The sequence below is a fragment of the Bactrocera neohumeralis genome, chromosome 5, assembly GCF_024586455.1.
Source record: "Bactrocera neohumeralis isolate Rockhampton chromosome 5, APGP_CSIRO_Bneo_wtdbg2-racon-allhic-juicebox.fasta_v2, whole genome shotgun sequence".
Classification (NCBI taxonomy): Eukaryota; Metazoa; Arthropoda; class Insecta; order Diptera; family Tephritidae; genus Bactrocera; species Bactrocera neohumeralis.
Genome location: NC_065922.1, coordinates 16,645,305 through 16,671,199, shown reverse-complemented (window position 1 = coordinate 16,671,199; position 25,895 = coordinate 16,645,305). Strand labels below are relative to the sequence as shown.

Genomic DNA, 25,895 nt, shown 5'->3' with positions numbered 1-25,895 from the left:
TTATTTTAAATTAATTTAAAATAATTAAAAATTTACAAAAGATTTGTTTTTCAAAATAACTTTTATAAAATGAGACACTTTTATACAAATGCCTGTATATAAATATAAAGTTTTTTTATTTATACTTTTTTTTAATGTTTTGTTGGAACCTTTTTTTGTTTTTTTTTTTATATATAATATAAATCTCTTTGTAATTTTGAAGAAAATAATTAATTGTTTAATTTTTATTTAATTAGTTATTTATTATATTTTTTTTCAAAGTAAGCTTTGTAAATTAAAACATTTTTTTTAATTGCTGTTTTGTTCATAATCTCAAATTATGAGTTTATAAATCGAAATTTTGAAAGTTTAGAAAAATTTAGAGATATTTTGAATAATAAAAAAATTCAATTTTTTTTTTAATTTATTATTTGTTTTTACCGAAAGCACATTTATTGACATTAAAAAAAAATTATAAGATTTAAGAGTATTTTTTTTACAATATTTAAGAATGTATTATTATATTTTCATTGCAATACACTGTGTGCTATAAGTATGTGTGTGATCTTCTATACAACCCAGTTGCAGAATTATTTTTTTATGGAATGTCTGCCTGCATGAAAATGGAATGAATATATATTATTCAGTTAACAATGAAATATGAATTTATATAAATTAAATAAACATAATATATATAATTTTTCTTTTAAATTTATGTGTGTGTTGTGACAATTCAAATAAAATAAATGCCTCTTTAGTGTGAAATAAAAAAAATATTAAACTGAGTGAAAACTTTTAGTTTATTTTTCAATTAAACCGTTACCTCAATTCACGGTTTCTCCACAATTTTCGTTTGTATTATTGTATGTGTAATTTAATTAATTAATTAATTTATTTTTTTGTATTTTTTATTACAAGTTTTAGTCGGTTTACGTGTAAGTATGCATATGTATGTATTCATGTTAATGTGTTGCTTAAAAGTTATTAACTATTTTTTTTTGTTTGCTTAAGTTTTTTCGTTTTATTTTATGTCTTTAAATACTTTAAAAATATACTTTTGTTGTAGGAACATATTGACGTAATTAACGTATTGCAGCTGTTACTCGAAACTCACTTCTCACACTGTCTACTCTACTATGTATGTATGTATGTATGCATATGTGTACGTCGGTCTGTCTCTCTCCCGCTCACTTTTTATTTTGTTTTATACTTTATTCTTCGTTTTTTTCTTGTTTTCTTTATTTTCAATATTTTTCAAAACTTTTTTTGTGAATATTTTTTTTTAGTTTTCTCTTCACAAGTGAAATGCAAGTAATGTTGCTACAAAATAAGCCAAGCTTAAGCTACATACATTAATTACTGACTTAAAATTATTATTTAATGATAAAAAAATTGAAATTAAATTATTAAAAGCATAATGAAAACGCCTTTAATTGATAACTGTCTATTGTTTGCTTGGTTTGCAATATTTTTTTATTAAATTCAACTTTTACTTTTCTCTTTACTAGCAATCAGCTGCTTTTACCAGCAGTCAGCTGGTTTTACCAGCGATCAGCTATTTTTATTAGCAAACAGCGTTGTCTTTGTCATGCTCTGTGTACTTCTCTCTTATCGCTGTCTTTTTCTAGCTCGCTGTTTACTGCTAATAATCATCATATTTTCACTGCTGTCGCTTTTAGGAATTTTTATGCATTTTTTTAAGAATTTTTAAAAATTATTTTTATGTACTATATGTATGTGTTTATATGCATATATGTGAGTATGTATGTATGTGTGTATGCATGTATTTATGTAAATTACAAATTAAATGAGCCTCATAGGAAACTTAAAATTTCAACCTTTAGGTACTATTTTATTTAAATATGTATGTATATATTTTTTATATTTTTTTTATTCACTTGTCTGTCCTCACTGCATTGTGTACGGTTTTTTATCTCTCTTTTCATTGTGTTTGCGCATTTTCTTTTATAAAATAAAATACTACTATTTAAATATATATATTTTTTTTAAGAACTTAAAGTAATAAAATAAAATTTGCTAAATTATAACTGTGTGTGTAGCCATGTTATGTATGTATGTATATATGCAACTATTTGTTGTTATATATTTCCAGTTCTATATTTTAGGTATGTATGTATGTAAGCATGATTTTTGTTCGTTGCTAAAATGAAGTCTTAAAAAAAATCGTAAAATTAAGCGTACAACTAAATAAAACTAATAGTTATTAATTTCAAGTAATATTTAAAAAATAAAATAATTGATTAAAAATTAAGCTTGAAGGAACAACAAATTACAACGGCTGCGTTTTATACGGCAAATTTCTATTTCGCTCACAAATTATTACTTTTTTATTTTCTTAATTATTTAGCGGTAATAACATATTTTCCCCAGTGTAAATATTATTTATTTTTTTTTTATTTAATTTTATTTATTTTTTTTTTCATTTTTTAATTCTATTTTCTTAATTTTTTTTCAGTGTAGCTCGCGCTATTTAGACTTAATTTTTGCGAAAAAAAATTATATAACTTAAATAAAAATAATATTAAAATATAATATACCGTTAAACTATTTAATTGATTAATGCATAAGTAATAAAAATAAATTTTATTGTTAGCAATTAAATACTACGCAAAATAAAATTAACTACATATTAAAGAAAAAAAAGCATAATGCTAAAAGGAATTGTGTTATGTCATCCTGTTTTTGTTTCACCTTTGTCTGCAATGCCTCTAGTTCATAAACTCGGTCTTTGCGTCTCTTTCGCACTAACATGATACAGCTAAATAACTGTCACTTTCACACTTCGCTAATCTGTTGTGATTTTAAACCTTCAGCGCCTTAATATTCGCTTAAGCTTACTTTTCTTTTCACCATGTCTCTTCTTTTCCGTCTTTCTTCTTCTTTCTACTTTTTCCGTCTTTTACTTTGTATTTCTTTCATTTCAGGAAGGTTAAAATATGCTTGACTTGTAATTACTCTCCACTCATATGTTTACACATTTCTTAGTCCAACTCTTTGCAGCTTTTCTTCTCTGCTCTTTTACCGCTCGTTTGCTTATTTCTATTTTCAAGCTGTCATTTTATGTGTCAGCAATATTTTCTCACAGTGTAATACAGTGTGTGTTGCTATAAATGTGTGTATGCTTGTTTTTTGCGATATTATTTCTTCTTTTTTTGCTTTTTGTTTTACTTTTTGTTGCAGCTTTGTTGTTTGTTGTTTTTAGTGAGTGTGTGGATATGCAAAATCTACATTGTTTTTGTAACTTGGTTGTTCTTCAATTAGTTGTTTTTGTAAACTACAATGCTTATATTACCGTTTTGTATAAAGTTCTATTAAATATTTTTTTGGATATTATTTTCTTGTTCTTGTTTTAGTAGGCGTCACTACAAAAGGTCCTAACTTATAAATTTCTTATTTCATATTTTTAGATATATACTTTTCTTAATATTGTTTTTTTGTTCAATTTTGCAAAAACTGTGTACATTTTTTACATTTTTGTAATATTTTTTTATATTTTTTCCGTATTTGCTTTTTATTTTTTTTTCAAAACTATTCAAAAATTGCATATCTTCTGCCTTGGTTCACTTAATTATTCAGCGTTTTGTCCAGTATTTTGTGTGTTCTTATTTTTTCAGTTATTTATATGTACTGTTATGGTTAAATTTTTATAAAATAATATAATATTTTAGTATATATGTATGTATGTATATATAATTTTATGCGTATTCTCACTTCATTTACTTGTATTTATATTTCTGTTTTTCTTTTTAAGGGGATTAGGCACTACAGTGTGTATGTATGTATGTGTTTTCATAACTTTTATGCTCTTAAATTATTTAGATGCTTATTTTTTAAATCAACTATGCTATTTTTTATTATTTTTATTCTGCTGCTGTAAACAAAAATCAGCAAAATATTTACTTTTTTTTGTTGAAAATGATCAAGATTTGTGTTTTATTTTACTTTTAGTACTTCTTGAAAAACATTTGCTCAATTATGCGCATAAATATACTGGAAAAAATTTCTGGCGCCTATTTTCAGCGTGCTCATTTTGAGTTGTGTCTTTTTTCCAAAATTGTTTGAAGTAAAAATGTTTGTTGTTGCAATTAATTATGTTAGTTTGGGCTCCATATTTTTCTTTTGTAATTGATTTTTGCACAATTTGTTGGTTTTTGTTATGTACAAATATTTTTTAGTTTTAATGTTAAGAAATTTGGCTTGCTAAACTGAAAATTGGCGCTGCAATGCTCTCAACCAATTGTAGTTATACATATATGTATGTATATATGTGTATGTATTTCGCACTTGCATTCGAATTTTTTTACCAATTATACATATTTTTATTTCATTATTTTTGTTTTTGTTTGGTTTTTTTGTTTTTGTTTGCAATTAATTAATTATTTATCACTTATTTAATTCTTATTCTTTTAATAGCTTGGCACTCAAATTAGTTATCGATTTAATTGTTACATATTGTTTTGTAGAAAATGTTTATTGAAATGCTTTAGATTCGGTTTTTGTATTAAGGATTGCTTTGTGGTAATATTGCTGCTAGTTGTGGTTTGGTATTGTTGTAATTGTATTCGCGTTGCCTACGACGTGGTCAGGTTGGGTCTTGTTGACTTATTTATTTTAACTCGAAGTAACATTTTGTGTAAACTTTATGTTATGTTATATTACATTATATGTTATGTTATGTTACATTATGTTATTTTATTATATGAAATTTTCATCAATGTTCTGTTATGTTATTCATGTTGTGTCATGTTTTATCATGTCATGACATGCTTTGTCATGTTATGTTTGTTGTGCCATGTCATGTTATGCTATGTAAATTTTCAGCAATGTTTTGTTATGTTATGTCATGCTGTGTCATGTTCTGTCATGTTATGTCACGTTATATCATGCTTTGTCTTGTTATGTTATGTTATGTCAATGTTCTGTTCTGTTATTCATGTTATATCATCTCATGTAATGTTATGTTATGTTGCATCATGCCATGTTATGTTGAGTTATGTTATGCTTTGTTAAGTCATTTGTGCTATGTAAATTTTCACCAATGTTTTGTTACGTTATGTCATGTTGTGTCATGTCAGATCATGTTATGTTGTGTTGTGTTATGCCATGTTATGTTATGTAAATTTTCAGCAATGCTTTGTTATGTTATGTCATGTCCTGCCATGTTATACTTGATTCCTGCAATATTATTATTTATTATTATGTTATAATATGTCATAGTATATTTTCGCTATTTTCTTTTATGTTTTATATTAATTTATCTGTTGTATATTAGGTTGTTAGGGCTGAATATCGAGCCAATTGACCCTTTATTTATCAAAATTAATTTGTCAGGATTTTACTTTATAAACAGTTCACATTTATTTTGTTTTATGTTAACCAATGTTCTCCCTTGACATTTTTCAGCCAGTGTTCGCACATGACATTTTTTCCGTTTTGGTTGTTTTCAACTTAAATAGAATTATCTCATGACATTTTTTAGGTTACAGTTTCTTTAAATTAATAAAATTATCTCATGCCATTTTGATCGGTTGCCGTTTTTTAACATTGATTAATTTATTTAATTTTATTTTATCAATTTCATTGCAAATTTTTATTTAAAATTCTTTATTTTCATTTTGATTTTAGTAATTTATTTCATATTATTTATTTATTCATTTTAATATTTCTCTTCATTTAATTTTACTTTATCTCATATTAAATCTTTCGATTTATTTTATATACTTCTATTTTTTTAATTGAGATTTATTATTATATTCTTTTTATCTTCGATATATCTTATTAATATTTAACCACCTGACCTTTCTCGTCGAGCAGAATATTTTAGAAAATTTTTAAAAAAGCATTTTTTCGGGAAATATTGGATTTTATTTTTTATTGTGTTGGCTATTTGCTGTTGAATTCTATTTCTGTTAATTAAATAGTAATAGCGGAGTTCAAATGTATCAAATACATTCATAAATACTCCTTTTGAAACCAATTTCCAAGACAGTTGCGAACAGGGTTTTCTGTCACATCAGGGCTAGCCTTAACTATCCATCCCGCAGTGACTCAAAACCTACAATTGAATGCAGTGAATCCCATGTTGATTTACACAAATCACCTGGCATTTGTAGTCAACACACAGATATGTCCTTTAGTCCCACGAAACCACAGTTATCAATAAACACTTGAAAGTCTCAAATTTAATATTTTGTTTTGCTATCTTTAGTTTACTATATATTCTAATTAATCAATCGGATTATTTGCAGAATGCTTTGCACGGAATTGATTAATAATCGATTGTTGGACTGATTGCTGGTTATTTGTAGGTATGTATTGCTACTTTCACATAACGGTACATATTAAGGGTAGTTTGGTAACTATTCTTTTGTTTTTGCTTTACGGTTTTACAAGTTTCTCATAACAGTTGTTTAAAAATTGTAATAGAATAAAAAAAATGTATAAGATCAATTAAATACATAACTACTACAAGGGTTCTTTGTAACTATAGGTGTATTTGTATAATTGATGTATGCTTGTATTTAGGTAAAATGGATTGGTACTCTGGTAGTCACTTATGGATACTTAAGGGTACAAATATGTTCATTGAACAACGGCTGTGGAATGTGAAAAATATTATATATGTATGTATGTATAATAGAAAAACAAGTATATCTCAAGTAAACAAGGCAAATTGTTGTTGTTGACGTTTATATTGTTGTCTATTAGAATGCAATATTATTTCTATATATGTTGTAAGGGGGTTTGTAAAGGCATTAATGTGGTGCAAACTGGTTCTGGGCTTCACAGCTGGCATATGAAAGCAGCTACAAGCGAAAGCTCACATATTGAAATGTGTGTTAAGTTTTTACGGTTTATGTGAAAGTTGTCGAGGTTTCTTATGAAAGCCGTTGAGCTTTTATCTGAAAGTTTTCGAGCTTTTTGTAAAGTTTTTGCGCTTTCATGTGAAATCTGTCGAGCTTTTTGTGAAAGTTTTAGAGTTTTATTGTGAAAGTTTTCGAGCTTTCTTGTGAAACTGTCGAGCTTTTTGTGAAAGTTTTCGACCTTTTTGTGAAAGTTTTCGAACATTTTGTGAAAACTGTCGAGCTTTTTGTGAAAGTTTTCGAGCTTCCTGTGAAATTTTTCGCCCTTTTTGTTAAAGCTTTCAGCAAAATTTTTTGCAAGAATTCAGGCAAAACTTTTCAGCAACTATTTTAATTTCCACAAAGCTTGCATCACTTTTTTTTCAAAGAGCTTTCATCACGTTTTTTCCAAAAACCATTCATCACATTTTTTCGAAAAAACTTTCATCACCGGTTTTCCAAAGAGCTTTCATCATTTGCTTTATACACCAAAAGCTTGCTGCTGCTTCCAATACATGCCCGTTTACACATAAAGTATTTCACAGTTATTTATTGCATTTGTTGGTTTTACCGATTACGCATTTATTTCGTTTATTTATTTGTAAAAAAGGCATTTGAGAATTGAAATACTTTGCACTATTTCACATGACTTGTATGTAAAAAAATAAATCAAAAGCTTATCTCGCGCTTTCTTTTTTGGGAAAACAAACTACGACAAATTCTTTTTAAAAATATTGCTGTATTTATATATTTTCTTATGCACTTATTTATTGTTTTGTAAGCACTATTGTTATAGATTGTTGTTGTAAATAATTGCATTTCATCTGATCTTTCGGCTATACTTATTCTTCTAACTTTGTTTGAGTAGGCCCTTCGGCGCTTATTTAAGTTATCAGTTCACTGTCATGCAATTAAAAATTATGTAAAAATATTTGTTGTTGTATTTTTTGCTGTTGTTGTTTTTTTTTTATTCTGGTACTATTGCAAATTTGTATGTAATGTATTTGTTGTTGTGGCTGCTGGTATATCATTCACTTAACGCTTGTTTGCTTTTGCTTTAAAGGTAATCATTAGTTTTTAGACTATTTATTTGAGCTGCTATTGTTTGTTGTTGTAGTATTGTTAATAAGTTTTTTTGTTGGTTTGTTTGTTTTTGCTTTTGCTTTTAGTTTATATTTAGTGTTAAGTTATAATTGGAAGAATCTGTATTACCCTGAGCTTTTTGTTTTCTTGTAGCGATTTCTTTGTTGTTGTTATACAATCATATGCTTATCAAAATAATTTTCTTTATTCAAAAAAAAATAATAATATTTCAAAATAAATTAAAATTTTTATTTGAAGAAATTTACCGAAAAACTGAACGAAATAATGCCGAACAGAGTGTCTTCTAAGAGCAACAAGAATTTTGTTTGCCGAAACTTGCAATTTGTTGTTGTTGAAAGTAGGTTTTCGTTTGCCTCGAGTAAGTTGTAATTTTTGGTTTAATTTTGTTGTTGTTTTTTTGCATGAATTTTTTTTGAATTTTTTTTAGACAAGTCCTTGAACTTGCTTAATTTCGCGCCGGTTGTTGGATTTTCTTCTAAAGTTTTTTGGAAATTTACCGAAAATTTTAAATTTTGTTGTTTACTTTTCACGTTTTTGTTGGTTTTGTTGGAAAACATTGAATTTTGTGTGCCAAAGCTTATTAAATTTAATTATTTTTCTTTTTTTTATTTATTATTTAAGCGGTTAAAGTTGTTCTCGCTTCAGTTTGAATTTAGTTTTAAGCTTTTAGCTTTTTTATTGAAGAAAAAATAAAAGGCTTTTTGTTTTTTATTTAAGAATATTTTTTTTTGTTTTTGTTTTCGCGGTTAGCATATTGTTTTTAGTGTAACGATATTTTCTTCTGGTTTATTTTTTATACCTTTTTATATATTTTATATATATGTATGTAAATTAGTGTGTTTTTATTAATTTTATTATTTTAAAGTGTATACAGTATTATTTAAGCTTATTGACCTTGTTTCTGTTAATTTTCTTATAAATTCGATACGCACAAACTTAGCTTTTTAGTGTCAGCCAAGAATTCAAAATATCATAACCAAGCTTTGAAAAAATTGCAAAAGCTTATATGCCAATTTTGTTATACGAAATCTTTACTAAATCTCTTCACAAAAATATTTTATGAAAAAGCAAATTATGTTTCACCAAAAATTCAAAAAAGCTTTTTAGAGCTTTCAATATTTCAAGCCAAAAATATCATAAACATCTTTATGAAAGTCCTCATCAAAAATATTTTATAAAAAAAATTATGCTTCATCGGAAATTCCAAAAATCTTTTTAAAGCTTTCAATATTTTGAGTCAAAAATACTTATACAAATTTATATAAAATTAAAACTCAAAATATTGAAAAAATAAAATTATGGTTCACCAAAAACTTAAAGAAAAAAGCTCCCAAGAGCTTCCAAATATAAATATGTTTACTTTAGTCAATTATAAACTTTGACTTGCGTTTTTTAGCTTTAGAACTTACACCGATGTTTCGAGCAGCTTAAAAACAGAAGCTTACGAAAACTGGGCAAGATTTTTTTGGGCAATATTCTAAGGTCTATAAGTAAATAAAGCATAAATTTTGCAGTTATTTAATGAATCTTTAAATGCTGTTATAAGAAAAGCTTTTAGTGTTTTTAACGCTAAGAATATTTTTGGAAGCTTTTGTATTTAAAAAAAAGCTCTTTTATATTCATTTGAAAGATAATATTAAAGAAATGAATTCTGCTTGTTTAAAAATAAACAGGTCAGGTGAAAGTTCTGAAAAGCTTTCATAGCCTCCAAGAAAATAAAAAAAGACATTAGTAAGAGAACATGGTTTTTTTTACCGTTAAGAATATTTTTGTAACTTTTAAAACTTAAAAAAATAATTTTGTATTTTTAAACTTGAAAGACAGTATAAAAAAAATATTAAGCATTTTTAAAAATTTAAAGCTCAAGTGAAAGCTTTTAGAAGCTTTCGTAGCAGCTAAGGAATTAAAAAAAAATAATAAGAAAACATAATTTTGTTTTTGGAAGAATGAAAGCTCAGATAAAAGCTTTCGTAGCCGCTAAGAAAATTAAAAAAATTAGTAAGAGAAGTTAGTTGTTTTTACCGTTAAGAATAGTTTTTAAGCTTTTATAGCCTAAAAAATTAATTTTATGTTTCTAAATTTGAAAGATGGTATTAAAGAAATTTATTTTGCTTTTTTCAAAAATTGAAAGCTCAAGTGAAAGCTTTTAGAAGCTTTCGTAGTCGTTAAGAAAATTAAAAAAATTAGTAAGAGAACGTCATTTTGCTTTGGTAAGATTGAAGGCTCCGGTAAAAGCTTTCGTAATCACTAAGAAATAGGCAAAAAATGGCTTATATTGAATTTCAAAAAAGTGTAGTATTTTCATTAGAAAATTTTGAAAATTGCTAGCTGACACAGCTTACAGATTTTCAATGCAACTGTGCTTTGTGTTTTTCCACTTTAAAACATATTTTCAGTTATGTTCGTTTTTTTATATATAGGAGGCACTATAAGCTGTATTTATTATATACATATTATTATTGACTTATAGAAATGTGTGTTTATATGTATTGGTTTAATTCGCATGGCTTAATGTCATAATAAATATATGTACGTGTGATTATATATATACTTAAGGATTGCATGAACTTAAGTCGATATTTTTTATTAAAAAAATGCATTTGCATTCTTTCATTTATATGCCTTAATGATTTTCAGTTTATTTATTTTCTTTATTTTCCTTGCGGCTTTTAAATGTTTACGGCTGTAGAGGCGCGAGCACAGAACAAAAACCAACAAAATTTTCTTTTTATTTCATATTCTTAAAAAATTAATTATGTATAATATATACATAAGTACTTGTATATATTCCGTATATACTTAAGTCCCTTCGTAAGCTGATAAATAACATAGAAGTGGCCTGCAAATACATTGGCGTTTATGTATGAGCGAATTTTTTTCTGCAGTACTGTTCTTAAAGCAATTTGGAGTGAACAAATTTCTTGCAAATTTTAGCTTATTTATATGTATGTGTGCAGTTAAGGGTTCTTCATAGAGCTTTTGTCATTATATACGCGTGTGTATGTATGTGTGTTTATTGTTTAAAATTTTCAAACTAATTACATATGTATTTAAGAATATGTACTTAATTATTTTGAGCCTGAAGTGTTTGTTTTTTATTCTTAATTTTCTGCTTTTGCTGATTTTCCGCTGCATAAATTTTTACTTAATTTTCCGTTTTGTGTATAATTTTATTTGCTTACTATATTAAGTTTCATAATCATTATTGCCCTAAAAATGCACTACCTTCATACTATTCACTTATTATATGTATATATATCTGTATAAGTGTGTATATGCATGTATATGGTGTATGATTTCTAAATAGCCTTAAATTTTAATTTCGCTTAAATTTTCTTTTTTTTATTTATTTTTTCATTTTTTTCACCTAAATTATTAATTTTCACCAAAATGATAATTTTTGTTTGTAATTCCTAAAATTGAATTTCTTTAATGCTCGTATAATTTTGCCTAAAAATTTAAATTTAGCGTATTCTTCCGAAAAATGTTGTAGTACATCCATTTAATTTTGATGACAACAAGGCAACAAAGTTATTTAAAATAATGCAAAGAGTAAATAAAAAGTTAGCGAAAGAAAAGGAATCAAAACTTGTGAAGTGAGTAGCTTTTTATAAATTAAAGTTGGTGAAAGCTCGTAATCTTCGTGAGCTTTCACTTATAACATATGTTTTTTCGTGAGATTTTGCTTTAAATTTTGATAAATTTAAGTTAGCGAAAGCTCCTATTTTCATACTAAAATTACAAACACATGTGTTTTTCATAAGCTTTCGCTTTGAGTTTTATTAAACTAAAGTTTGTGAAAGCTCATATTTTCGCGCTAAAATTACAAACTCTTCGTGAACTTTCACTTATACTTTTTAACAAATTATTGGTAGTGAAAGCTCATATTTTCACAATAAAATTTGAAACACATGTGATTTTCATAAGCTTTTGCTTTAAATTTTGATAAACTAATGTTAGTGAAACTTCATATTTCATTGCTCACGCTAAAAATACAAAGTTATGTGATTTTCGTGAGCTATCACTTCTACTTTTTTATAAATTAAATTTAGTGAAAGCTTATACTCTTCTTGTGCTTTCGCTTACACTTTTTTATAAATTACAGTTAGTGAAAGTTTATATTTTCACACCAAAATTTCAAACACATGTGATTTTCATAAGCTTTCGCTTTAAATTTTGATAAACTAAAAGTAGTGAAAGTTCATATTTTCACGCTAAAATCACAAACAAATGTTGTTTTTCTGCGCTTTCGTTTATACCTTTTTTTTATAAATTACAGTTAGTGAAAGCTCATACCCTTCCTGAGCTTCCACTTATACTGTTTTCTATATAAGTGGTAGTGATGGCTCATATTTTCACAATAAAATTATAAACACATGTGATTTTCATAAGCTTTTGCCTTAAGTTTTGACAAATTAAAGTAGTGACAGCTCATGTATTGATATTATGAGCTGTCGCTCTTTTCTTCACAAGTTTTACGTTTTCGTTTTCTTATATTCATATTGAGGCTGCTAAAATTTAGTTACTAAGAAATTTTTTAAATTATACGATATTTTTAATATAAACACAAATACATATAAAAATGAAATAAAACTTAAAAAGTAATTTGGCAAAAAATATGCTGTAAAAATAAAGATAAAAATTAATTTTTGTGAAAGTCACCGCTTTTTCAGTTCAAAAACTACACCAAGAGCTCACCCAAGGAGCTTTCACATATACTTGCTGTGCTTTCACCACAGCACTATTTCTTCTTTGCAAATGTGACTGTGTGATATGTGTGCTGATTAAGTTGTAAGGTGTGTTGGTGGAATGGTAATGTGTGTGGGTGAGTGCTGAATGTATTCACAATGAATTTTGCAACGCATGCAATTTTGTTCTTTTTTTTATGAAATGTATGACAATGAGAAAATGAAAACGAATTTTTTTGTTCATACAACTAAGGAATAAAACCAAAAATTGTTTGTTTTTGTTTTTTATTGTTTTCATTTCTTGATATCTTTTATTTTTATTTCATTTGGATTTTTAAATCATTTAACGTTTACTCAAATAACAATGGCTTATGGCTAAGTCGCTTCTTGTTTTATACGCTTTGTTAAAATTAACGGTTTATTTAATAATTAATTAACATTACAAATTCATCGTGGCGATTGTTGTTGGTGTTGTGTATGTATAGATAGATAAGTAGTTTGTGTGAGGCGTGTTACTTGGAAAAGTGTGTACACGTTTCTTGGGGACATGTGTGTGTGTGTTTTAGTGTGGTAAAATTTTGAATTTTTAGTTTGATTTTTTTGAAAATTAAAATTTTTAACAATATTCAAAAAATAAATTTTTTGTTTTTTTTACGAAATTAACACAAGAAAAAAACCTAAAATATATCATAATATTTTCGCTGCTTATTATTAGCTTGAAAATTTTTTTGTAAGCAAAAAGTAGTAATTTTAAAAATATTTTTTTTTTACAAAAATAAGTAAATATGTACACATCATTAAAATAGAAATAGAAAATACGTGGCATGAAAAGAGTAAATAAAAATTTTAACTTTACATAACACTAAAAAAATATGTGCTGCTTGCAACTTGTCTTGCTGGCGCACTTAACAGTTATTTTTATTGTGAATTATTTTTGAACGAACATTTTTTTTTGACAAATTGAAGACATAAGCTAATTGTATGGAATGTTTTAGCATACACAAACATTTTCTTTAGCAAAAACTTAAAAAAAATATAAATTATTTAGCAGAGACGGCGAAAACTACTTTTTACGCGCACTTACACATTTTTATATTAAAAAAAAATACAAAAAAATTGCGCACAAATTATATAAAAATATATGTATATATTTACGCATGAAATTATTGAAATTCTTTAATATGCTTAATTTTGAGATCTTTCTGTCACGACTCGTTCGCACTTCAATGCTTTTACGTGCCAATATTGAAGCTTTGCTGAAGCTTTCATAATTCTTATGCAAATGTAGAAGCTTTTCCAAGCTTTCATAATTTTTAAGCAAATGTAGAAGCTTTTCTTAAGCTTTAAAAACTTTTGTGCGCCAATCTTGCAGCTTTTCTGAAGCTTTCATAATTTTTATGGAAATCTGGAAGCTTTTCTGAAGCTTTCAAAACTTTTGTGCCAATGCTAAAGCTTTTTTAAAGCTTGCATAATTTTTTTTTGCAAATAATGAAGCTTTTCTAAAGCTTTCATATTTCTTTTCAAATATTGAAGCTTTCTAAAGCTTTCATAATTTGTAACGCCGCAATATGTTTGTTAAAAATTTTTTACGCAATTTTCCATTTGCTTTTAATTGCGTTTACGCTACGCACCAATTTTTTTTTAATTTATATATTAAATATTTATTTTATTATTATTTATTACTAATTTATTTTTATAAGTTTGCCTAAAAGTTTAATTTTGCATAAAAGGCCGAAAATCACAATTTTGTTTTTCTTTCATATATATATATATATATTTTATACATATATATGTATACATATCATTTAGGTTACTTTAGCTTCGCATTGCTGGCTTGCCTAAAATTTAATTTTAATTTTTTTATATTTTATCAGTGTGTTGGGTTTTGTGCATTGGTTGTTTTTGTTGTTGCTTTAAGTCTACATGTTATCGCAATAATTTCGAATTAAAAAATTTTTAACATCACATTTTCGCTTTTCTCTTTAATTATTATTATTATTAATTTTTAAATATTTATCATAAATTTAATACTGCCTAAAAAATTTGGAAAAATTATAATATATTTGTATAGTTTATAAAATGAGAGAGAAATTATAATAATTCTAATTACGCTAAAATGTTTTTTTTACACACACATTCAATTTTATTTCTCATGAATGTACTTTTTAACACTATCACAGCCAAATTGTTTATCCAAAAGTTGTTGCCGAAAGGGGGTTTCACGCGTGTTGACTTGTTTTTTTATGTAATTTGTTTTTTTTATATTACTAATATAGTTCTTCTTCTTCTTTTTTGAATTTAGAATTTTGAATTTTGCCTAAGGTTTGTTTTACTTCCGTGTATATAGTTAGGTAAGCTTAAATTTAACGAGACTCTAGTGGCGCAATATTCATAAAAAAAATTAAAAAGGTGCAGTGCGTTAAAAAGTAGTTTTTTCAGTAATCAATGTCGCATCAGCGGAAAAATTTTAGTTTATGTTCGTTTTTTTTGTTGCGATGCTGCAGCAGTGGCGCTGAATGGCTTAACTTAATTCCTTTTTATAACAATTTTTTTGCAATTGTTTTTGTTTTCTTTTATTATTATTTTTGCTTTTTCGTTTATTACCTTACACATACGCGTTCCACCATTTCATCATTATTTAATACGATAATAATTTTGAGATCTTTTTTAACACATTTTATTTGTTTATACCTTAGCTATTCAACGCCAGCGAACCAGCATCTGTTTTAACTGTTATGCGCGCCAGCGAAATTAGAGAAAAATTATATAGTAAATTAATTATTATACATATATTGGAAAAATATTTTATAAGAAATAAGAAAGCAGCAATTTTTAATTTGGCATATCGGGGCAGGGAGAGAAATGGCAACGTAATTTCAAAATAAAGTTTATAAAAACTAAAAGTTATTTTTAACCCCAAACTTTCAAGAAGACAACATATAATGTGATTTTCCTTTATTCCAACAGCTTTACTGCATATATTCAGGCAGGAAATGAAGGTTTGTTTGGTGAAAGCTTTTGTGAAAGCACAACTTTAAGCTTCATATAGAATTCGTCTCGCAGCTTATTAAAAGTAAACAACCTTTATTCAGACAATTTTACTGTAAACATTTACGCATGAAGTATATGAAAGCTTGTTTGCGAAAAGCTTTTGTGATGCACAGCTTTAAGTTTCCTGTAGAACTCAGTTAATTTAACTGGTAACATTCACAGAAAGAATTCGTTTTATTGGTTGAAGCATATGAAAGCTTGTTTGGGAAAAATCTTTGGGAAAATACAACTTTAAGCTTCATGTACAACTCAGCTTGCAGCCTTTTGAAAGTGTCGAAAGCTATCAGTTCAAAAACTTTATGAACAAATTTTGACCACTGCGGTTAAAAAGTAGGAAGCTTTTTTGAAAAGCTTAAAAAAATTTAAAAAAATTTTATATAGCTTTCTTGACAAGGCAAAGAGTACTCGCATGCATACGAGTTAAAATTAATATTTTTAAGAATTTAGCTTTTAAGACTTTTCACATTATTTTTTATACCATAAAAGCTCCGAAACGAAAATTTTATCAGAATTAAGCCTAAAAGCTTCTTTTTCAGATTAAATAATGTTTCGAAAATATTTCAAATAGTATTTTTAAAAAATACTTGCAACTATTCAAAAGCTAGTGGAAAGGTGAAATAAATACTTACAACTTTTCAAAAGCTCTTTGAAACGAAAAATAAATTTAAATTTTTCCGAATGCACTCAGAAAAAATTTTTTAAATAATATATCCGAAATAGTAGAAATAAGTTTAGAAAATCAGAAAGTACATATGTATAGTCGAGCTCTTATATTCAATGTGTCGCAAAAAGTAGAGTTTTGTTATGAAAATTAGTATATACGTAATATACTTAAGCTTTTAAATTTGGTAAAATAAGGATGTGAATACCGAAAAAGTTTTACTGAAAGCTTTAGCTTAAAAGTTTCTTTTAGAAAATGTAAACTTGAAAGCTTTTAGCTGGAGAAAGCTTTGAAGTAGCATATCACGTGAAAGCAAAAGCTTTGAGCTTAAGCGCCCAAATGTATGCAATAAAACCGTGGAAAATGCTGGTCTTCGTAAAAATTTGCAACATAAGCAAAAAGCGAAAATTAAACAAAATATTTTGAATTCTTCCATAAAATTTGGAGCAAAACATTTCTACACCTCAAATTTTAAGCCCTCAATACAAATTTTTTCTCATATTAATAAAAAAAACTAATTTAATTTTCATATCATATAAGCAAGTCAAAATTTGTTGTTGCTTTTTCTTAGCGGTTGCTCCTAGCAGGGGTTACTATAACGTCAGCGGGGGCCTGTGCACATATGTATGTATGCATGTATTGTGCAAGACTTATATATGCATTTGTATTCTTATGTTAGTATGTGTGTATATATTTTCATTATCGAAATATTTTTTTTCTGTTTTTTTTTTTGCCTAAAAGTGTTTTTTCCTAAACTTTTCTTGCTAAACCTTTTCATGCTTGCTATTTCTAAAGTTTTTCATATTTTTTTTTTGCTGTTGCTTTTACCTAAATAGAAATTTTGTATGCACTTATACAATTTTTTTACAATGTATAATTTTGTTTTTGTTTTTTTTTATAATTTTTTTTGTTTTGCTTTAAATATGTCTGTTTGTGTTAACTTTTTGTCTCACTACCTTATAGAGTATGCTTTACATAAAAGTACATATGTATGTATGTATAAATATTGTTTTGTTATATAAACTTTAGATAATTTGTTAATTTTATTAATTTTACACGCTTTTGCAGGCGTAAATTCCAAAGAAACCAAAATTATATTAAGAAAAAAGGGAAAATGTATACACATGTATATATCGGTTATATAGACCTACATATATATGCAGTTATTTATGTATATATTTGCATACAGAGAAAGTAGAAGTAATGTGTTTTTTTTTTGTTTTTGTTTATATTACACAAAATATAAAAAGAATAAACATAAAGTATTATTGTTTCCAACTTAAATATATGCCAAAGTGCCGAAAAAGTATTTTATTTTACACTTTAATTTTTAATATTACAATTTATATTGTTTTTGTTTTTTTCTATGCATAACTGTTAGCCGAAAGCTTTCTAAATAAAATAACCGTGCATGTGTGCAAGTATATGTGTGTTTATCTGCGTGTGTGTGTGTGTGTGAGTGTGAGTGGGTATTAAGTTATATATTTAATTTATATATATATATATATATGTCTATAGTATATACATATAAGCCGAAATATATGTATATAAAGCTAATTATGCCTGTCCGCAAGTACTGTTTATGTGGCCTGTTGTGATCCTTCGCCTTAAAATATGAAAATGAAACTATATTCGCTTGCTACTTGCCCTACATACAAAAACAAAGCATAGCATTTGATAGAACTTTGCGCATGCGCGCTTTGCTTTTCATTTCTAAAACGCTGCTCTCATCCAATGCGCTCTATAATATTACTCACATGTCTGTATGTATGTGTGTGTACGCTTCTACGATATTTGCATATTTTTTTTATTACTTATGTTTTTCATTTTCTTGCCTCTTTAACTGTATTATGCTGAAATTGTTTCGCCGTTTTCTTATTTTTATGCTTAAAATATTTTCAGTTTTATTTTGGTTTTCTTTTATATATTTTTGTGTTGTTGTGTTCATTTTCTTTGATTTGTTATGTATGCTTTTTAATTGTTTTATTTTTTTATGTATGTATTTTATAAATATCGTTAAGATCACAGATATTCTCTATGCAATAAATTTTCTGTTTACTTTTTATCGCTCTCGCTTTCGCTCCCTTCGGTCTTGGTCTGCTCTGCCTCTTTAACGCCAACTAATTGAAGTTTCTTATTTTATCGCTCGCTTGCTGTTCCTAATTTTGCTCAGTGTCTTTTCTCTGCTACGCTATGTCGCCTTTTCTACGTAATTTATTAAGCCTTATAGAAATTTTTGTGTACTTTTAAGTGTTTTTTTATCTCTATTTTGCCTTAAAAACTCTCCACAGTCCTTTTCGAAATACATACTTATCTACACTTTCCTCTCATTTTCTAACAAACTACATTTACATATATTTTTTTATCGCTCCTCACTATTTTTTGCTTTTATTGAAACTTGTTTATTTAATGCTTTTATTTTGAGTCCTTTAGTGTTGTTATTGTATTTTTTCTTTATTTTCTTTGGGGTTATGTTTGTATGCGTGTATGTAGTATATGCACATGTCTGTTCATTGGGTTGCATGTGTGAGTTTTCGTACTTTTGTTAAAGTAAAGAAGTCAATGTTGGGAAATAAAAAGCTATTGAAAAGCTTTCGTGAAAGCTTTGTGTAAAAGCTACATAATTCTGTCTGTCTGAGCTATAAGATATTTGTATAACGTATGTGATAATTTTTATGGGCAAACGAAACTTGCGGAGCTTAAAGCTCACTAGGCTACTTCTTAGTTGTATTGAAAGTTCTTCAGTCATAACCAAATATTTTAAAGTATGCACATAAAAGCTTGTTTTTTTGTATTTGCTATATAAAAAGCTCTAACAATTTTTTCTTTGAAAGTTTTACAAATTTGAGATATGAAGCTTTTTTAAGAAATTTCATGTTGAAAATTTTTTGAATAATAATGTTCCCATACAAAAGCTCTTATAAATTTGAAAGCTTACAAAATTCGCCGCAATAAAAGTTCAAAGCTCATTGTAAGTTTTATCAACAATATTTGGCTGAAAAAATTTTGAATGGAAATTTTCAGAGAACTATAAGCTTTTATGAACTGTAATCTTGCGGAACTCACCGCAATGAAATATCAACTAAAGCGGCTTCAATGAAAAATTACTTTGGAAGTAATAAAGTACTCATACAAATGCTATAAACTTGAAAGCTTTCAAAATTCATAGTCATAAGAGTTCAAACGAAAGCTAGTGAAAGTTTACCCCTACAAAAGTTCTTATAAACTTGAAAGCTTGCGAAATTCATCACAATAAAAGTTCAAACGAAAGCTCGCGAAAGTTTAGAAAGCCCTACAAAAGTTCTATAAACTTAAAAACTTGCGAAATTCATCACAATTAAAGTTCAAACGAAAGTTTAAAAAACGGTTTCCGTAAAAAATGTTTTAGAAGCTTAACAAATTTGGCAAATGAAACTTGCTTGAAAAGCTCAAACGGAAATTCGAGAAAGTCTAATAAGCGACTTCGGTGAAAAATGGTTGCATACGAAACTTTTAAAAAATTGAAATTTAAAAAAACGGCTTCCGTGAAAAATTTGTTGGAAGCTTCACAAATTTGGCAAATAAAGCTTGCTTGAAAAAGTTTAAATTGTAAAGCTTTCAAAATTAACCATAATGAAAGTTCAAATGAAAACTCGTAAAAGCTTAAAAATCGATTTCGGTGAAAAATGGTTATATACGAAACTTTCGAAAAATTGTGAGTTTATAGAAAAGCTTCACAAGCAAAAAGTTTAAAAAGTCAGCTATAGCGAAAAATGGTTGTATACGGAACTTTTCAAAACTTGCTCCACAAGCAATTTTAGAAATTAGGGACTATTTTTTAAACTTTGAAATGGATACGAGTAACTTATCTGTGAATTCTATGTAAAAAGTATAAAAAGTACGAATGAGAGCTTTTTATGAATTTAGTCAAAAACCAAATATTTCAATAATTCAAATGTGGAAAACTTATGCAAGTATGAAAAACAAATTAAAATTTTTTTTGTTAAATAGCTGTTTATCAAATTCGTGGTTTGAAAGCTTTCAAAGCTTAAAATTTTTTTACTGAAATTTAATCATATTACTAATTGATATTTTATATTACTTTTTGTGGAGGCTTTCATGAAATTCGAAACTAAAGCTTCACTTTGGGAAGTATGTTGAATATAGTAGAGCTTTCGTATAGAGCTTTAGGAAATATGTGTGTAGAATACAGAGCTTTCGTTCCAGTTTTACACATAAGAAATTTTTGAAGGCAAGAACTAACTTTCGAAATGGGATTTGAGCTTTCGAAACTGAAATATAAGTATATCATCCAAATCGCAAATCCATTTGTAGTAAGAAATATTCAATCTATTTACGGAAAATATTTTACAAGAGCTTTCAACATAACCTTTACTATGTTACATAATTATGTAAAGTATTTGTTTTTGTAGGCAATCGTTTTTAATTTGTAACTCGCTGTTCTTCTATGCAAAATATGTGTGTATGTGTATGTGTACTTTTGTATTGACGTTACATGTTTCATTCTATGTAAGTTTGTAGTTTATTAGCACCAATTGTTTATTCTATTGTAACTGTAATTGTTGTGTTATTGTTTGTTGTAAAAAGCTCATATTGCTCAACTATGTTGTTGTAAAAAAGTCTATCGTACTGTAAGTTTGTTTTTGCAATGCCATTTATTACTTTGCCTATGTATATTTCGTAACTATGTATTTTATAAGACTGTATATATGTATGTATATATGTATATTATTGACTATAACTGTTTTAAAAACAAAACCGGTTTGAAAACATCTAACAAAAACGGTAATTGCAATTCCTATTGAGAACCTAGCGCTTGCAAACCCAAGTCTTGTCTCCAAGCATGTTGAAAATTTGAAAATAAAGTGCGCGCATGCGCATAAACAACCATGACTTTGTTGAAGAATCGCTATAATTTCTAATATTTACTGATATTTGTGTCACTGTGCTGCTATATATGTACTATGTAGCTGTATATATATTAGCGATATTGTAAACGATAATTATTTGGATTCGTTTTCAAACATAACTGTACATGCATATGTAAGCGCATATGTGTTGAAGGGGGTTATATGCTTAAATCACTCACCAACAAAGGTGAGGCCGCTGCTATGTATGTATGTATATATGTTTGTTTTACATATGTATATAAAAAAAACGGATCACATGAGATCTTGCAAACGCTGGGTTACGCGCTGCAGCTAACGGTTAATTGTGAAAAAATTAATAATATCTACACACATCCATATTCTTGTGTCTGCATGTACATATTTTTTATATTGTATTATGTAACAAAAACCATATAATACACATTATTTAACTGTACAATGAAAGCATTAGTAACACTAAAAAAAAATCTAGCTTGAAAATTGCTCAACTTATTTTCTGTTCTGTCTATACTTGGGCATTCTGCTAAGCAAGTTATGTCTGCTTTGTAATAAATTGAAAGTTCAGCTTACACATTGCTCTCTCGCTCTTGCTTGTCACGCTCTCTAACTGCGTCTCTCTCACTCACTCTATCCGTAACCGGCTTCTATGCGTCTCTTTCTGTCTATATTCGCAATCTACCTTTCTTCGTCTCTTTCCCTCCATATGCGCAACCAACCTCTCTTCGTCTCTTCTCTGTTTAACGGTAACATCCTTATACTTGTTTGGTTCTTTCTAAACGCAACCTACCTACCTTCTTCTCTTTCTCTCTTTAACCGTAACGAGCTTCCTATACTGTAACTCTCTTAGAACTACTTCCTTTCACTTAAACTTTAAAGTACACATACAAATGTAGTTTAATAAAATACATAGGTTACTAATTAGAAAAAAAAAAAAGAATATGACTTGCATAACGTATGTCTGTCTGTAAAAGCGCAGTTAGCTACGGCGCTCTCTCTCTCTCTATTACATTTGCTACTCTCCTACAGTTGTAGCATTTAGGACTCACTATTTCATATACTCACACACACATACATATGTTAGTATGTACATATGTGTATATTTTTCATTGAGCGCAAACTGCTTGCTCTCTTGTTGTGCTACGCATGAGTTCTCTGTTGCGTATCGCGCACTCATGCCTACCGCTTTACTCACTAACGCTTATTTCTAAGTGTCATATAACTCGCCTGCTCAACACACTCTGTACACAAATCCTATTTGTAAAAAAATGCAATTAAAATTTTGCATTTACGCTTAGCGTTTGTTTTTAGCTTCGCTCCTAACCTAAAATTTCTACACTGCACTCACTATTCGCTTTCGCTTGTCGCTTGCGTTAATTATTATTATTTTTTACAACTATTTTAAATATATATATGCATGTATATATATATTTATATATATATATATATATATATATATGGGGTTTTATGTATATACTTGTATGTATGTATATAATGACAATTTTTACTTATTTACTTTAACTTTAGCTTTCGTCATTTGCATCACTTACGCTCCCTCTCAAATAACGGTATATGTATATAACTGTAAGTGTATTGTGTGCATGCATATGTGCTGCTTCTCAGCTTTTCTCTTTCATATGTATCATAATATATGTGTCTCTTTTTCACATACACTCTCCCTCTCTCTCTCTTTTGTTTCTACCACTTATTCTCTTGTATATATGTATGTATTTACGTTACAAATATGTATAAGATAAGTATATAATTGCTGCTGTTTGTATGCTCAGGCAGACTTTTAGTTTTACTAGCGTTTTTCTTTCTTTTAGTTTTTGTATTCTTTAAATAAATTATTAAGTGGCAGCACTCTCGGCGCTCAGCCACGAAATTCTTTGTCGTCGAGGTTTGTCATCGATTACTTTATATGTATGTTTGTTTGTTTGTTTGTATTTCAGCAAAGTCGGCACCGCTTCAGCTGCATCAACTCCTCCCTTTTACCTGTTTCGTGGTGTCTTGATCATGATCTTACATGCGGTCGGTCACCGCTAACTATGTATAGATCACGATCGCTCATCGTCAGTTGTAGTAATTATAATTATTATTATCCTGTATGTTGTAGTTGTAGTAGTAATAATAATAGTAGTAGTTTAGTAGCAAGCTAAAGTCGCTTCACTATTGTGGTAGTTCATCCTTTGTGTCGACAGGGCTTGGTGAGAGAAATTTGCGCACATACTTGGGAAAATGGGTTTTCTCGTGCGCCTTGAGTATGGTTGAACGTGAGAAGGTCTTCCCGCACATGTGACAACGGAAGGGACGTTCACCTAACGAGTGGCGATGTCGTAGTGGTGTCGTAGTTGGAGCGCGGAACGATGAAGAGAACGAATATACAGTTAAAATATATCTTAGAGACTATAAGATGCTTAACGGAAGCAGAAACGAGTGGAGTTGGAAGTATGATGAAGTAATCGACTGAAATCTCTTTCATAAGTAACTATAATTATTTAAGATTACTTAAATCTCTTTGAGTCAGGTTATGTTAGGTCGTAGGGTTGATCCAGAAACCGATGGATCTCACTTGGAGGTAAGTCGAGAAACAAATTTTTCTCTAATTGTGAACTTTCTGCACGCCAATGGGTTGAAATTCTCTAACGGTAAGACGATGAAATTATTCCGACCGATAGATCGACCTTTTGCTCGTGATCGCTTGAAAGTAGAGGAACATACATATGTCCTCTATAATTCGTTTGACTATTGCTTCTAGGTCGCTCTCTCTATGTTTCTAGATTTCTTTCTCTTTGTTTCTAGGTCTCTCTATTAACTTTAGAGAATTAACTCAAGGCAAAAAGCTACTGCAGTGAACTATTGCTGAAAATTTGACTTTATCTGTCGGTTCTTGACAAATTTCGATTTTGAATGAGATCAAAACCCGATCTTCTTGATTGTCGACAACTTTTTTGAGTGAATAAAAGATACAGTAATACTGTAAGGATCATAATTTATTACTAACGGTGAAGATCGGTTCGAGAAGAGCAGAAGCCTAGTAAAAGTTGACATTTTATAAAGATTTCAATCATTTCGGACAAGTTTCAAGGCAGCTTTCGAACATTAAGTAGAGTTTTTGGGTGAATGAAAGATCCATTAATCTCACAGAGATCATAATATAACACTAACGGTGAAGATCGGTTCCTGAAGAGGCAGAAGCCTTTTAGATCGGACATTAGTTGACATTTCATGAAGACTACCATAATTTCGGACCAGTTTTAGGACTTTCGAATACCAAGTAGAGTGGTGAATATCTATTCCGACCGAATATTTAAACTTCAACTCCCTCAAAAAATGCTCACTTTCCTAAATTCTGCTTGCCTTTTCTGCTCAGCTTTCGTTTCTACTTCTGCTAGGCATTTCCGATATCAATTATATGTACATAATTATAAAAATAGCGTACTTACCCGTGTGGACGCGACAATGGTCTTTCATATGATGGCGCAGCTTGAACGCCTTGCCACAGTATTCACATTTAAACGGTCGTTCGCCCGTATGCACCGGCAGATGGCCGATCAACACGTGGACATCGGGAAAACTTTTGCCACAAAATTTGCACAGCACAACGCCATTCGGATCGGCGCCACTCGATGAGGCGCCCAGCAATGCGCCCGATGACGACGACGATGCAGCCAACGCAGCTGCGGCCGCTGCCGCCGCCGCTGCCGATGTCGAAGAAGACGACGAACCAGCGCCGCTCAATACCATACCGCCACTACCCGCTGACGTGCCACCAATGCCGCAATTGTCCGTAGCCGAACCGCCACCCACACCACCGCCGTGGCCAAGTCGGCCACCACTGCCGTCGAGATCGAGTGCGCTACGCGCACCAACACTACCGCATGTGGCCGCCAGCTCCATGGCGGCAGCCATAACAGCGGCAGCTGCTTGTTGTTCCTGAGTATCGGCGCCGCTGGCCGCCAATGCGGCAGCATTCATTTGGTACGTGGTAAATTGTGGCAACTGCGCCAAATTGAGGTCGTGCGACAGCAAATGCGAATGCAAGAGCGGATGCTGTGCGGTCTCGCGATACTCCAGCGTTTTTAGCGAATGCGAGAGTATGTGTCGCGTTAGCTTGCTTTGGTGCTGGAATGTGTGGCCGCAATATATGCATTGATAGAGGGGCGGCGGTGTTTGCGATTGGTCAAGACTGTGTGAGGTGGAGGCGGCCGACGCAGCAATCGCTGCGGCAGCGGCAGCAGCCGATGTGGAACATGCGACATTGCCACCACCGCCACCGCCAGCGCTAACCGAGATGCTGCCAGCGGCGACAACGTGCGGCGAATCGGACGTTTCCTGGAACAACACCAAACAAAAATCCAACATCAACTTCTTTCGTACTACGCTTTGGCGTTACTTTGCATTTACATTTTTTTGTTTACTTTTTTGACTTTTGTTTTTGCTTTTGTTTTACTTTGTGGTTTTGCTTTTCTTTTGTCTACATTACGTTTTCGCTTTGTTCGGTTTCAATTGAATTGTTTTTGAATTGAATTGAATTGAAAAAAAAACTCAACGCTCGATTTATGGTTTTATAAAAAAATTATGCAAAAAAAAATTATAAATATTATGCGTTTGCCTTTCTTCGTTTTCTTTGTCCTTGAAAAAATATATATAACGTTAAAAA

At 29.0% G+C, this 25,895-nt stretch overlaps 2 protein-coding genes across 9 annotated transcripts in view; both read right to left on the bottom strand.

Annotated features, from left to right (window-relative positions):
- LOC126760678 (platelet binding protein GspB) overlaps window positions 1–25,895 on the bottom strand; it is a 470,397-nt gene that overhangs the window by 12,517 nt on the left and 431,985 nt on the right. The window lies entirely within an intron of this gene.
- On the bottom strand, window positions 12,903–25,597 carry LOC126760690 (transcription factor Sp8-like). Its single transcript, XM_050476528.1, has 2 exons — window positions 24,679–25,597; window positions 12,903–23,550 (listed from the first exon to the last, which is right to left on the bottom strand). Exons 1-2 carry the CDS (start codon window positions 25,595–25,597, stop codon window positions 23,402–23,404), a joined length of 1,068 nt encoding a protein of 355 aa, XP_050332485.1. The 3' UTR covers window positions 12,903–23,401.